At 40.7% G+C, this 16005-nt stretch overlaps 1 protein-coding gene across 3 annotated transcripts in view; it reads left to right on the top strand.

Annotated features, from left to right (window-relative positions):
* The window catches only part of LOC130918083 (CD166 antigen homolog A-like), a 109088-nt gene that overhangs the window by 60732 nt on the left and 32351 nt on the right, over nucleotides 1-16005 (top strand). For all 3 annotated transcript variants that reach the window (XM_057839975.1, XM_057839974.1, XM_057839976.1), the window contains exons 2-5: nucleotides 8378-8484; nucleotides 8687-8903; nucleotides 11000-11064; nucleotides 11395-11482. In XM_057839975.1, the coding sequence (XP_057695958.1) occupies nucleotides 8378-8484; nucleotides 8687-8903; nucleotides 11000-11064; nucleotides 11395-11482 (477 nt within the window). The remainder of the gene's footprint in view (nucleotides 1-8377; nucleotides 8485-8686; nucleotides 8904-10999; nucleotides 11065-11394; nucleotides 11483-16005) is intronic.

Raw genomic sequence — 16005 nt, 5'->3', positions numbered from 1 at the left:
ACATGGCTTACTGGAACCATGTCCTATGGTCTGATGAGACGGGCGTGCTTTCTTGTGTACCGTCTTTAGAAGAGGCTTCCTCGTGGGGTGACAGCCATGCACACCAATTTGATGTAGAGTGCGGCGTATGGTCTGAGCACTAACAAGCTGACCCCCCACCTCTTCAATCTCTCCAGCAATGCTGACAGCACTCCGGTAATGAGTCACATGACATTTTGGAGGGAAAATGATAAGCAGTACTCAATTTGGACATTTAGGGATGTACGTATTTACTAAGGTGTGTTCGCACTTTTGTCTCCAGGGGTTTAGATATTGAGATATTTTGAGTATTTTGAATTATTTTGAGGGAAAAATAAATTAACTCTAGTATATAAGCTGCACACAGACTACTTCTCATTGTGTCAAAGTGTCATTTTGTCAGTGTTGTCCCATGAAAAGATATACTTAAATATCTGCAGAAATGCAAGGGGTGTACTCACTTTTGTGATACACTGTGTGTATGTGTATGTATTAGGGGTGTAACGGTACACAAAAATCTCGGTTCGGTACGTACCTCGGTTTTGAGGTCACGGTTCGGTTCATTTTCGGTACAGTAAGAAAACAAAATGCAAAATATAAATGTGCTTGTTGTTTATTACACACCTTTGTGCTTTCAACAATAGGAACATTAGCCTATACAAAGCTTGAATTCTGCTCAAAAAGTAGCGGGTATTTAAAGACTATCCAACAACAATTTGCCTTTCAGACCCCGCGTATTGGTCAGCTTTCTTTCTTAAAGAAAGAAGAAAAAAGAAGTCCTGTGCTAAAGAGAAAAGCAATCCCAATGACAAAGATTTTAACATGTATTTTACAAATGAAAGGCTTCAATGAAACATTTTTTTTTTCATATGAACGGTTTTCAAAAGCCTTATTGGTGGATTTTCTCAAGTTAAAGGGCCACACAACAATTAATTAAATTAAATGTGTAAGCAGAATGTGTGTATTATTCTTATTATTTAATTACAGGTGTTTTAGCTCATTTCATTTTTTTTATTTAAATGGGCTGTTATTTATTTTATTATGTGTTTATATTTTACAAATGTGATGTAGTATTCATTTATATTGTATTGCTGTATAACTTTAGTTCCTATGGGAATATTAGTTCCTACTTGTTTTGTTGTGGTAGGAGGGTTTTGTATTGAACACGGGGCCGTGTTGGTTATTATTATAGCAGAGAAGACCGCAGTAAATCAGCAAAGACAAGTCAACTGTGCCCCAATCTACCTCTCAAGAGATCTGATGGACTCAAAAAGTAGGTTACGATTGCATATTAGTTTGAAAATCGACCGGATCCACCGTATTTTTTCACGAGTGACTTCCGGCCCGATCCTAGCTACCGGTAGTAGTATTGACGCAGGACGGCCGCGTCTCGCATCAAATAATAAACTCTGCCGTTCTTTTCATGTGCGTCGCGTTGAGCCGCTTCTGGGACGCATCTAATACGCGGCAGCACTGCGACTGGTTTGCATTGGCTGATTGACTCTAACGTCTCCATAAACTTAATCAGCCAATGCACACCAGTCGCAGTGCGGCCGCGTGTTAGACGCGTCCCAGAAGCGGCTCAACATGGTACGTACCGAACCGAGATTTTTGTGTACCTTTACACCCCTAAAATATATATATAAAGGGTGTAACGGTACATGTATTTGAATTGAACCGTTTCGGTACGTGGTCCTCGGTTCGGTACGTGGGCGTACCGAACGAGTTTCTGACATAATGTAAAGTGCTGTCAAATTTAGCGCGTTAACGGGCGGTAATTAATTTTTTGAATTATCACGTTAAAATATTTGACGCATTTAACGCAAGCGCGGAATGCCCGCTCATGCTTCCCATAAGCCCACTGTTACGTCCCACGGACGACTGCTAAGGGCGTAACATAAAATGAGCCACGCACACAAGTTGCAAATGGACACAAATTTATTCACATAAGTCGAACTCGCAATGAACAAAATATACAAAATGCGGAAGAAGCTGGCTTCAGCGTAAGCCCAGGCCAAAACAACAAACAAAATGAAACTACACTTGAACCCCACCTGCTAAGTAAACCCTGATCGTAAAAAAGAAAAAACAATACAGCGACCACCCTGGCTTCTACACTAAACAAAACGGGTTGAGCGAAAACGGCAGTTTACCTTTACTGCTGCGGTGCTCTTATTTACAGTGGTGAACAAAAACGATCCAATAACGAATGAACACAAAATACCTCACCGAAAAAGCGGGAGTGTAACAAAATAGTGATCAAATGCACAGGTGAATGAATGGCGAGCAAACAGCTGGCGAGGAGGAACGCGGCACGTATGCTGTCAAATGCGAAGTTGCGAACTCTGAGTGTTGACTGTAAAATGATGAGCGGTCAGATGACTTTTGTTAACGCTGCCTTTATTTGATTAACAAGACTCAGGCATAATACAACACACACGCGGGTATGCAACTCAAACAACGGCCTAATAGTATTACCCAGAGCCGTATTACCGTGTATCGGATTAGCTGCCGTAAAGCAAGTGTCGTTATTGCCGCAAATGTAAACAAAGCGCTGCATAATGGATACATGTCAGACAGCGGCTAGTTCGGGTGGCCCGTCAGCGGCAGTGACGTCGTCTCCCCGTCCGGCGTCAATCAGGCGACGCCACGTTGGGAGGGGAGGCAGCCAGCTGGCGGACGAGGCGATCAGATGACTGACAGTCTGAAAAAAGATAACAATTAAACGGCCAGGGCCGTCGCACCACTCAGAAGTGCAGTGAGCAGCGTGGGTAACGGTTAAATGTTAACATGGAAGATGGTTGGTCCTCAGGGTGGGGAATTCAAATTAAAAAAGAATATAGATGGAACAACTCTTCACTTTAGTGTTGCAACTGTTCAGTTTTGCACATCAGATATTTATTTTAAAGAAAAAGTCTTAGCCAAAGTTATTTTTATTTTGTTTTTCAAAATATCTACATTTCAGAATATTGCATTTTCTATTTTTGAGCAGAATTCTAGCTTGGTGTAGACTAATGTTCCTATTGTTGAAAGCACAAAAGTGTGTAATAAACAACTAGCACATTTATATTTTGCATTTTGTTTTCTTACTGTACCGAAAATGAACCGAACCGTGACCTCAAAACCGAGGTACGTCCCGAACCGAGATTTTTGTGTGCCGTTACACCCCTTATATATATATGTGTGTGTGTATATATATGTATGTGTGTGTGTGTGTGTGTGTGTGTGTGTGTGTGTATATATATATATATATATATATATATATATACATATATATTAGGGCTGTCAAAATTATCGCGTTAACGGGCGGTAATTAATTTTTTAAATTAATCACGTTAAAATATTTGACGCAATTAACGCACATGTCCCGCTCAGACAGTGTTCTGCCTTTTGGTAAGTTTTACAGCAAGGCTTTTTGTGCTGTCTAACAGCGAACTCTTGTGGTCGCTTTGCGACATGGTTTATTGTTTTCTTGCCAGTTCAATATGGCTGCACGACGTCTCGGGCTGACGCCTACGTTGTAATGTTCTGCCTATATTATCCTTGGACAAGATTTGTCCGTAAGTATGGTTGTTGTAAAGAATGTACATATTATGTTAGTAAGGGAAATGTTATATTTTTTGTATGAGACGCTTTTTGTTTATGTTTAGTGAACCTGTATAGCGTGCTAAGCTAACGTTGTTGCTAATGCAATGCTTGTGTACTTTTTTTTTGTAGTTTCACTACGGTCTAAAGAGGACAGTGGTTTGAGGCCATTTTATTAATAAATCAGATGAAAAAGGAAGAAGTCTGATTATTAAGGCGTCGTTCACTAGCTGTCTAGCTTTGGAAAAAGTAGACGCTTCGGACTGAGGACAGCATAGACAGATTTAAAGAACAGTAAAGTGAAATGCCCACTACAGTCCTTATGTACTGTATGTTGAATGTATATATCCATCTTGTGTCTTATCTTTCCATTCCAACAATTTATTTTACAGAATATATATATAATTTACAGAAAAATATGGCATATTTTATAGATGGTTTGAATTGTGATTAATTGCGATTATTTACGATTAATTAATTTTTAAGCTGTAATTAACTCGATTAAAAATTTTAATCGTTTGACAGCCCTAATATATATATGTGTGTGTGTGTGTGTGTGTGTGTATATATGTGTATATATGTGTGTGTGTGTGTATTAATGTGTGTGTGTGTGTATATATATACGTGTGTGTATTAATGTGTGTGTGTGTATATATATACGTGTGTGTATTAATGTGTGTGTGTGTATATATATGTGTATATATTGTATATATGTATATATATATACTCACCGGCCACTTTATTAGGTACACCATGCTAGTAACGGGTTGGACCCCCTTTTGCCTTCAGAACTGCCTCAGTTCTTTGTGGCATAGATTTAACAAGGTGCTGGAAGCATTCCTCAGAGAGTTTGGTCCAATTGACATGATGGCATCACACAGTTGGTGCAGATTTGTCGGCTGCACATCCATGATGCGAATCTCCTGTTCCTCCACATCCCAAAGATGCTCTATTGGATTGAGATCTGGTGACTGTGGGGGCCATTTGAGTACAGTGAACTCATTGTCATGTTCAAGAGACCAGTCTGAGATGATTCCAACTTTATGACATGGGGCATTATCCTGCTGAAAGTAGCCATCTGAAGTTTGGTACATTGTGGTCATAAAGGGATGGACATGGTCAGCAACAATACTCAGGTAGGCTGTGGCGTTCCAATGATTCCCAATTGGTACCAAGGGGCCCAAAGAGTGCCAAAAAAATATTCCCCACACCATTACACCACCACCACCAGCCTGAACCGTTGATAGAAGGCAGGATGGATCCATGCTTTCATGTTGTTGACGCCAAATTCTGACCCTACCATCCGAATTTCACAGCAGAAATCGAGACTCATCAGACCAGGCAATGTTTTTTCCAATCTTCTATTGTCCAATTTCGATGAGCTTGTGCAAATTGTAGCCTCAGTTTCCTGTTCTTAGCTGAAAGGAGTGGCAACCGGCGTGGTCTTCTGCCGCTGTAGCCCATCTGCCTCAAAGTTCGACGTACTGTGCGTTCAGAGATGCTCTTCTGCCTACCTTGGTTGTAACGGGTGGTTATTTGAGTCACTGTTGCCTTTCTATCAGCTCGAACCAGTCTTGCCATTCTCCTCTGACCTTTGGCATCAACAAGGCATTTCCGCCCACAGAACTGCCGCTCACTGGATATTTTTTCTTTTTCGGACCATTCTCTGTAAACCCTAGAGATGGTTGTGCGTGAAAATCCCAGTAGATCAGCAGTTTCTGAAATACTCAGACTAGCCCTTCTGGCACCAACAACCATGCCACGTTCAAAGTCACTCAAATTACCTTTCTTCCCCATACTGATGCTCGGTTTGAACTGCAGGAGATTGTCTTAAACCATGTCTACATGCCTAAATGCACTGAGTTGCCGCCATGTGATTGGCTGATTAGAAATTAAGTGTTAACGAGCAGTTGGACAGGTGTACCCAATAAAGTGGCCGGTGAGTGTATGTGTATATATATGTATGTATGTATGTATATACAGGTACAGTATATGTATATGTATATACAGTATATCTATACATATATGTATGTATATATGTATACATATATGTATATGTGTGTATATATATATATATATATATATATATATACTGTATGTATATACTGTATGTATATGTGTATACATATATATGTATATGTATATGTGTATACATATATATGTATATGTATATGTGTATACATATATATGTATATGTATACATACACATACATACATACATATATGTATACATATATATATGTATATGTATACATATATGTATGTATGTATGTATGTGTATGTATATATATATATATATATATACATACACATACATACATACATATATGTATACATATATATATATGTATATGTATACATATATGTATGTATGTATGTGTATGTATATATATATGTGTGTGTATATATATATATATATATATATATATATACATATGTGTGTACAGGCCATCAAGATAAGATCAAGTTGACCCATTGACTGCTAATGACGGTGAAGGGTGTCTACTCCATTTGAACAGGGAGGGCAAGCAATAAGAAACGTTATCTTTGCAGTATTGATGATCCAACAATATGTGAAAAAGCCATTTTTACAGACAATAAGAATTCCAGCAGAATCTGCAGTGTTGTGTGTTTTGTTGTTCTCAGGAGCTACAAGACTTATTTGTTCTTCCTTAGTCTGTCTTGTTTTTTTCTTTACAATAGTTCTTTGTTTTATGCTCCAGTTTCACTTGGTACCCTGACTTTGTTTGCTTGAATTTGACCTTGGAAAAAAGTTGTCTCCAGCAGTTCCTGTAATCTAGATAATGCACAGACTATTTTATGTCGGAGCATAGCATCTATATGCGTAGGATGTCCTTTTGACTCGGAAGCACCTCAAAGCATGAGGAGCCAGTTTCATTGCCTTTACTTCAGCAAAGCACCAAAATAAAAACGCTGTGTGGCTGCAGCTTCATGTCATTTCTACACACAGTTAAAGCACAACTCTGTGAAACTTGTCAAAGTGTCAAAAGCACCAGCTAGGAGTCATTTTGTACTTTTTTTATAACATTTCTAACCCACTTTTTTTTTGTGTTTTCCCATCTTTATGTCTGCACACCTGTGTCTTATCAGTGGCCGGTAAACCCCGCCCTCGCATTCAGTCTAGTAGCCAATCAGCTCCCACTGCTTCTCCTCACACGCTGCCTTGTTTTCTTTGTTCAACACTGTCTGCTCAGTTGGATTCCTCGTTGTTCAAACTTTTGAACTCTCGCAGTGTTTTTTTCCTTTGTTGTTCCTCGTGCCTTTTACCTGAAAACTTATCAACTGAACTTCACATAGCTTTCTGTATTTTCAAATATGACGGTTTGCTTGGCTTATTATCAGCTCGACTCCATGCAGCTTTCTTTGTTTTGAAATGTAACAAGGTTTGCTTCTTCCAACGTGCTTAAATGCCAACAAGTCTCATTTGAGATGCAGGTAGCACATTTCAACAGGCAAAGTGCTTCGCTAAAATTCCTGCAACTACGTCAAATACATTTCTACTATTGTCTTGGATGCTCATACGTGGATAAATATCACACTACAAATGCCAGCAATATTTTTAATATTAGTGGGATATTGCATGAAATAAGAGTTACTAGTTCTGAAATGCCAAATCCACTACATAATAATGTTAAACTTTCGGTGAGAGATTTTGCTTCTTTATTTGGAATTAAATTATTCAAATTTTTTGAATGATTGTTTCAACCAAACAAATTCATCGTAACATTATTTCCTGTCGCTTTGACTTATTTCGCCATGTTTAACACTTGAGATCGCTTATCCAGTATTTGCTTGATTGAAGAAAAACTGGGGGATGTTATGTAGTAAATAATTATTCTATTGAGTGCTATGAACAGATAGAGTTTGACTTGAATATGCGCTGAAGCCATCTAATTGAATGAAGGACATCTTTTAAAATGAGTGTCATCTTCGTAAACAAATAAATATGATACGCCAGCAAGGTTATTACTGCAGCCTCCTCGCAAAATTATGATAATTAAATCCATTCAAAAAAAAATTCTCCAATGTGAATTAAATTGTGGAGCAAATCAAACTATAATGGCTTCAACTGTCCAAAGTGCTGGTCTACAATACGGTAAGGGGGAGATTAAAGACTTGTAGCATTTCTTTGTGACTTGAATGCGATGTTACGTGATGAATAACACCCACTAATTAATATGTCTTTAGTGCCTTCTAAGTGCAAGGACATTACTCCTTTCCCAGAATTCATTCGGGGACTACTCTGTTTTTATAAGTGTTGATGAATTACTGTATTTCATGTTCAAGCTTTAGCTGTCTATAGCTGACAACCACTCGTGCGCCCATCCCTTGCTCTGAGAGTTTTTGTACTAGACACACACAAAAAAAACTAAATAGAATAGCAACTCATTATCAGTCGGGCAATGGTAGCCTTTCCTTGCCTGCAGCCTTCTACCTCTAACCCCCCTCGTTGCAACCCATTGGGGGCCTCTCCTCCCACCCTTCCTTACTAGCACTTAGTCTCCATGGCGATGTTGTGAATGAAATTTAGGCCAAGAGTCTTTTTTTTAATTTAACCAGTGCAGTTGTTTAACTACAAGGGCTATTCACTTGAGTCAAAAACGTTACAATATGTAGAGAACAGCTTGCCGTTTAGGAAAGTCAAGCTTAACAACTGACAGATATCAGAACATCAAACCAATGATGAGTGTTCTTTAATGATCTACTGTAGTTATCATTTAAAAACATTTCTCATGCTTTTTTGTCTTCCCAGTGAGCGGCCTGGAAACAGTGGTGGGACTGTACGGCCAAACGCTGGAGATTCCATGTAACAAAGAAGCCATGAACGCGGAAGACGTGGTGATCACCAAGTGGAAATATGTAAGTCAGCACAGTGGTCAATGGATTCAAAATGGTGAAGTCTGTCAGACGCTCTGCGTCAGACATCCATTTATCATGTAGGAGCCACGCCCAGTCTGAGTGCATTTACTGTGCACCAGAGTGTGCATCTGTCCCTCACTGTGTGTGGGTGTGGGTGTTTATTCTTCATGTGTCTTTTGCAAAAAAAAAAAATCCTTACTAGGACAAAGGAGATGGCCTCTCAGGAGACCTGCTGGTCAAAAAGAAAAACAAAGACGTCTCCATTAGTGCTACTGATGAATACAAGAGCCGCATCAGTTTGGCGACCAACTCCAGCCTGATACTGTCTGCCCCCAAGCTGAGTGACCAACGCACTTTCACCTGCATGGTGGTGGGCAGTTCAGACATCAGCGAGTATCCAGTCAACGTCGTCATCTACAGTGAGTAATACTACTGGAGTGTTGGATTCAAATATCTTGTCAGCATCTTGTGATTATTATGCTTGTTGTCGCAGATGCATGGTAAATGTGCTTTGCTGTTTTGGTCACAGAACATTCACATCAAAGGCATTGGAACGTAAATTTCAGTGAAACAGCAGAGGGCGGTGTCGGGAAAAATGGCGGTCCCCAGAGATGACTGTCTGAAAGTTGTTATTCATTAAAGTGCTTGTGACACCATTAAAAGAAAATCTTAAATAGCATTATTATTGGAAGGAAAATCATATTTTGAGACGATTCGACTATATCAGCAATTTGGCAAAGCCCAGATGACTAGAAATGAGTCCTTTAATATCCTGTTTAGCCTGTCATTATAGCGCTATGGCGCCTCCATCTGGGTGATGACGTCGGCGGAGTAGTGATTCAAAAATTCAGCCCAATGGGGGAGGAAGCATTTTTCAGCGATTCTGGTTCAAGTGTGGATCTTTCAAATGATATTGTCGATCCAGAGGAAGCCTGTGGCATACAGCCATATGTGTTTGAGTCGTATTTGGGGGTGGGGGGGGGTTCAGAACGACAACAAACACGAGGCTGATGACTAGAGCAGATATGTAAAATATCATTGTTGTTTATTCTCTCTACTCCATTTTTACAGGATATTCTTTGTATCGGAGTATTTTTCCTTGATTGCTAAATACGGTTTATGGTCATGACAAATAAAAGTAAATTAAAAATACATTTATTAAATACGAAAGGGCTAAATTACTGAACAATGGTCAAAAGTGCCAACTTCCTAAACCTCTCGAATGGTATTTCTCCGGCGACTTTGACAAAGAGGAACCAGCGTAAACAAAAGAGGAAGTGTAAGAGCTAGGCTACATGCTAACCCGAACCGAGCGGCTCTTCGAAGTCTCTTCCTCGCTGTTCGAAAAAGGAAAAATCACACAAAACTGCCCCGACGGCGGGGGTGATAGCCTTCACCGATCGGCCAGCGCCCGACGGCGAGCAAGTTTCTGCTCGTCGTTCCCCTGCTGTGGCCCCGGCAGGAGTGCTCGTCGCCAGGGATGCAGCTGTGGAATGAACACTGAAAATGGCACATTCTCGGTGGACAAACCAGCCAACGTCTGAGCTCATGGCAGCCCGAGCCCAAGCCAACTATAGTGGTCTCTCAGCGGGCACATGAAGAGGGCCGAGAGAGGTGGAAGTCTTTAAACAATCGATAAACGCAGACAAGAGGGCGTGGCTGCTCGAGCACAAGCGCTAATCTGCCGGCGACCATGGTGTGCGACAAGGCACCGGTCGTCGGCCAAGGGAGGTTGCCACTCCCGCCTTTTTGGTGGACAGCAACAACTAACTCCCAGGCACTTAAAACACTCAGACTGGCCACGGTCTCCCATGTCGCTCACTAAGCCATGACCAACCTTTTAAAACCGCGTCAGATTTGATATAGTTTGGAATGTTAGGGGTGACTCCAAGTTGGATGGGGGATTAAACCTGCATATCACATTCTGCAACCTTTTGGAAAATATAATTTAGTAGAATCTGTATCAATCTCATATCACGCTAGTATGTCATTCCTCGATTTATTTATTTACTTATTTTTAAGTTGTTTATTTATTTTGCTTGTGCGTTGCAAGACAAGATAGCAGTTAAAACCGTGCTTCTGATACTATGCTGTTCAAGTCAAGTGTGAAAATAAGACGGAAGCTGCTACCATAATTTTCTGACTATAAGCCGCTACTGTTTCCCCATGCTTTGTCTGCAGTTTAAAGTCCAGTCTGTCTTATTTATGGATTTTTACAGGCTAATAAGCAGCATGTTTCGGTGTAGATATCCCATCATGTAGTGTGGACATCTGCGAGTTGTATGTAGACAAAATAGTATTATCTTAAAAATTTGGTAAAATGCGTTTTATAATCCGAAAATTAAGGTATTTTGCCAAGATGTCCGTTTATCACAAAACATTTCCAGTCTGCATTATTTCCAAAATTCTCTTGCAAAACCTTTAGTAGAAATGTTTCATCACTTTGCAATGCTACTGGAGTACATGATGTACACTACGAGACTATGCAGACCATGTATAATTGTGTGTATTGCAGAGGCACCTGCAGGTGTGGAGGTTTCTGACAAGGCACAGGAGCTGGAGATTGGCAAATTTACAAAGGTGTGTTTTTATTCAGTGTATGACAAATGTTACTTAAACTGATATTATTTCAAAATGCATCAAATGGGTCCCAGTCTCCTGAGGCATAGCAGCCACCATGTTACTACAGTAATGAGTCCTTTTGAAGTGGTGCACATGAATTAATAACGAGCACATTCCCCGCTGTTGCAATTAGAACACCCATAGGACCGGAGAGGACTCTTTGGGCATTTCATGGTCTGTTGCGTAGAATATCATCAACCCTTCAAAAGAGGGCATGGTGGTTTTGCTGATATTTGGGCAGTTTAAACAATGACTTGAAGTGTTATTTTTTGTCATTCTATTCCACAGCTGGCCACATGTGTCGCTAAAGATACCAATCCGGCAGTCAACATCACATGGATGAGGAACAATAAACCTCTGGTGGACAGCGGGAAAGGTATTATGTTATTTTAAAAAAACTGTCTATTTATAGCTATCAAGACTTATGGATTGGTTTTCTGTTCAGGTTTTATTTTCAGTTATGGTCCTTTACTTTTTTACGTAACCGTCAGGAATTTAAAGTAAATAGTTTTAAACTATATCTAGTAGGGGTGTAACGGTACACAAAAATCTAGGTTCGGTATGTACCTCGGTTTTGAGGTCACGGTTCGGTTCATTTTCGGTACAGTAAGAAAACAAAGTGCAAAATATAAATGACACCTTTGTGCTTTCATCAATAGGAACATTAGCCTATACAAAGCTAGAATTCTGCTCAAAAAGTAGCGTGTATTTAAAGATAATCCAACAACAATTTGCCTTTCAGACCCCGCGTATTGGTCAGCTTTCTTTCTGAAAGAAAGAAGAAAAAAGAAGTCCTGTGCTAAAGAGAAAAGCAATCCCAATGACAAAGATTTTAACATGTATTTTACAAATGAAATGCCTCAATGAAACATTTTTTTTTCTTATGAACGGTTTTCAAAAGCTTTATTGGTGGATTTTCTCAAGTTAAAGCGCCACACAGAAATTAATAAATTTAATTGTGTAAGCAGGATCTGTGTTTTATTATTATGTAATTGCAGGTGTTTTAGCTCATTTCAATTTATTTTGTTTAAATGGGCTATTATTTATTTTATTATGTGTTTATATTTTACAAATGTGATGTTATATTGTATATTTTATTTTGTATAACTTTAGTTCCTATGTGAATATTAGTTCCTACTTGTTTTGTTGTGGTAGGAAGGTTTTGTATTGAACATGGGGCTGTGTTGGTCATTATTATAGCAGAGAAGACAGCAGTAAATCAACAAAGACAAGTCAACTGTGCCCCGATCTACCACTCAAGAGATCTGATGGACTCAAAAAGTGGGTTACGGTTGCATATTAGTTTGAAAATCGACCGGATCCACCGTATTTTTACACGAGTGACTTCCGGTCTGCCCGATCCTAGCTACTGGTATGGGTAATGACGCAGGAGGGTCGCGTCTCGCGCCAAATAATAAACTCTGCCGTTCTTTTCACATGAGTCGTGTTGAGCCGCTTCTGGGACGCGTCTAACACGCGGCCGCACTGCGACTGGTGTGCATTGGCTGATTGACTGTAACGCCCGCGTTTCACTGCGTTCTCGCGGCGGCCACATTGTCGCGTCGTTGACGTTTCTGGGTTATACTGTCCTACCTTGTTGGTCCTCATTATAGTAGAGAAGACGGAGTAAATATAATCTACACAAAGAAACTAACCCGATTGACTCACATCCTCGAAAAGTAAGGGTTACATTACGTCAGAAACTCGTTCGGCAAGCCTCCGTTCAGAACCGAGCACCACGTACCGAAATGGTTCAATACAAATAATGTACCGTTACACCCTTAATATCTAGCATAAAGGACTTAAATGAAAAAGGCAGTTGCTCAAAATATTTACTTATGCAAATTGCAAAATTCTTAGACATCTACTAATGGAGAAAATATTGGATAAACACAAATGACATCACTTATGAGCTCTACTAGCTAGATCAGGAGTGGGCAAACAGGTCCTCAATTGCCTGGCATGGCCAGACTGTTCTCCCTGTATTTTTCAAACACTGTGAGAATAGTCTGGGACCCAGCTCCTTAATGGGCTTTCGAGCTGAACGAAATCATCCGTGCAATCAGATTTGATTATTTGCGTGACATGTTCTTCACCAGCAACGTCACTCTTGCGCATCGGAAGTCGTCTCCGCAACAACACGGATGGCGAACAGGAGAGCCGAGAATATATTCCAATCCGCGATAAAATCAATTTTAAATTACCAAAAAACAAATCGACACAAGTCATTGACAAGTCTCTCGCGCTAGCCATGTTGAATGAACTTGTCCGTTCCCCGCTCCCGCTAGAGTTTCTTGTCGCTTTACCAACGTCATGTCCACGCGTCGCTGATTGTCCGCTGATTGGAGTTCCAGGCTAGGTCGTCAAGGGCCGCAGTTGCCTGGTACATCAGACTAATCGCTGTTCCGGCTATGTCTGGCGACTGTTTGGTGGATCAAATTCCCAGGGCGGAGCAAGCCACAGCAAACAGACAGTGGAGTGGAACAATCAGTGACGGGCGGACGTTCTGTTGATAAAGCGTCAAGAAACTCTAGAGCAAGTGAATAAACATACGAGGAGTGCAGAGAACGGAGAAGTTTATTTAACATGGCTAGCGTGAGATAGACTGTTGGTTTTAGCGACTCAATGTGTTTTTGGTCATTTAAAACTGAATTTACCGCGGATTGGAACATATTCTTGGCTCTACCGTTCGCCATCTGTGGCTGTGACGACTTCCAACATGCAAGAGTGACGTTGCTTGTTAAGAACACGTCACGCAAATAAACAAATCTGATTGCACGGATGGTTTCTTTCTGGCTCGAGAGGCCAATAAGGAGATGGGCCCCAGACTCTTCTCACAGTGTTTGGAAAATACAGGGACAATAGTCTGGCCGTGCCAGGCAAGGGCCGCAGTGGGTCCTGGTCTTTGTTTCAGTGAAAACAAAAAGCACCTGACTGCAATCAATTGATTGCACTTGTAAATGCCAAATTAAGCCTAATTTATGCTTCTTCGTTGCGGTGACGACGTCGTGACGGCATAGACCCATCATCGTCAATGAGCATTTGCAGTTCTGCGTCAAGGGAACGCCAAGCCACTAGAGGGGTGTGGCGTTATGTTTGTTGGTTTTGGGGGTCTCTTGTCGAATTCCTTTAGTTTTCTTCCGGTTAGACAATGATGGCAACGGAGATGGAATGCTTGAATGTGGATCTTCAGCTCATTAACATTGATCAAAAAATGTTGATCATACAAGTGATGAGGCGTAGGCGACGAAGAAGACTGTTGCGGAGGTGGTCTAGCCGACTGTTGATTCCGCACAGACTGGAAGTCACATTACGAATTCTAGCCTCGGTTGGAAGCCACCAAGCTGTGGCAGCTAGCTTCAAATTTGCGTCGAGCGCTGTATTCAGCGTTTTGTCAGAGGTCTGCAAAGCATTGTGGACAGCCCTGCAGCACGATTTTTTTTTTTTTTTTTTTTTTTTGCTGTGTCCTACAACCAGCCAATGGGAAGCCAGAGCCGATTTCTGAGGGCTATGGAACTTCCCAAACTGCATGGAAAGCCTTGATGGTAAACACATAATCATAAAAGCACTGAGGCACTCTCAATCAGTGATGATGTATCGAGTGTGTAAACTGTCTGTTGTTGAAAATTAAACATGAACTCTTTTGAAAGCAAGCCTGTGCTTTATTCTTCATCTGCTTGAAGTGTAAATGTAAATAAGTCCGACTCACAGCAAACATATGTACAAAATAAATGGTACAGCGGACCAACCAAAAATACGACATAAAGTGATAAAAAGCTGGCAGTTTTTGGCCGGCTGTGTTACAGCTTCGTGTGGCCATTCGCTTCCGAACACACACATACTTATCTCAGAGGTTCTTCCATTTTTTTTATGCATTCGCTCACCTCCAGCCCTGTATTTTCAGCAATCACCTTCCATGGATTGCTTGCCATTTGGCAATTCTTATAATGCCTTGATGAAACATTGTACAGGGGGTCGTACTTACAGAGACCTCTTCGATAATCCTCTGGTTGGCTTGGTCCGTTTTTGAGTGTAGCGGAAGAATGTTTGTAAATGGCGGTGATTTCGCACTGAACCGGAAACAACAGTCTGAGCGGACCAATCACAGTGCATTTGCGTCACGTCACCACACGTTGACGTGACGCGTAGTCAGGATTTTGTGGACGTGCACATCAGGCTACGGTGTGGGGTCGGAAATGGGGTCTTGGTTGACGGCGTAAGTCTGCCGTCACCGCTACGTAGGAGCATAAATCAGCCTTTATACTATAAGCGTCTTCCATACGAATCCACTAATCTCCGTGTTGACTGCGTCGTCCGCAGTACGTCAAAAATATGATGAAACATACCGGCTGCGCACAACTGTGGTCCGGCAGCTCCATGCCATCGTGATCTCTCGTGTGATCGCGCGCGATAATTTGGCAATAAAAACAACGATAGACACACAGAGTCTGTACTAGGGCTGGGCGATATGGCCTTAAGCACAAATTGAGCAGATTTACATCGATAACAATAAATGACGATAAATTCGCCCAAGCGGATTGTTATATAATTTGAAAATCTGAATCAATGCATGAAATACAGATTAACCGTTTCTCGTTTACCAGCTTTCAATTTAATATATTTCACAATTGTTCATGCAGTCTAAACATTAAGTATATAAACATTTATTGTAAACAATAAGAATTCAAGTATGAACGTTTATAACAGCTTGTATGGCTTGAACAATGTACATTGTCAAAATCAATATGCCTGTGCAAATATGTCATAGTAACACAAATGACTTACAGCTTGAACAGTACACTTCAAAAAGACAGCTTATTGTTAATGGCTGCCGTGACATAATTACTCAACACAAGTGTTTACTTCAGGGTTTCAGGTTTTTTTTTTTCCCCAGAGCAT

Source organism: Corythoichthys intestinalis, chromosome 6, assembly GCF_030265065.1.
Source record: "Corythoichthys intestinalis isolate RoL2023-P3 chromosome 6, ASM3026506v1, whole genome shotgun sequence".
Classification (NCBI taxonomy): Eukaryota; Metazoa; Chordata; class Actinopteri; order Syngnathiformes; family Syngnathidae; genus Corythoichthys; species Corythoichthys intestinalis.
Note: the sequence above shows the minus strand (reverse complement) of the source record. Positions and strands in the feature narration are given on the sequence as shown.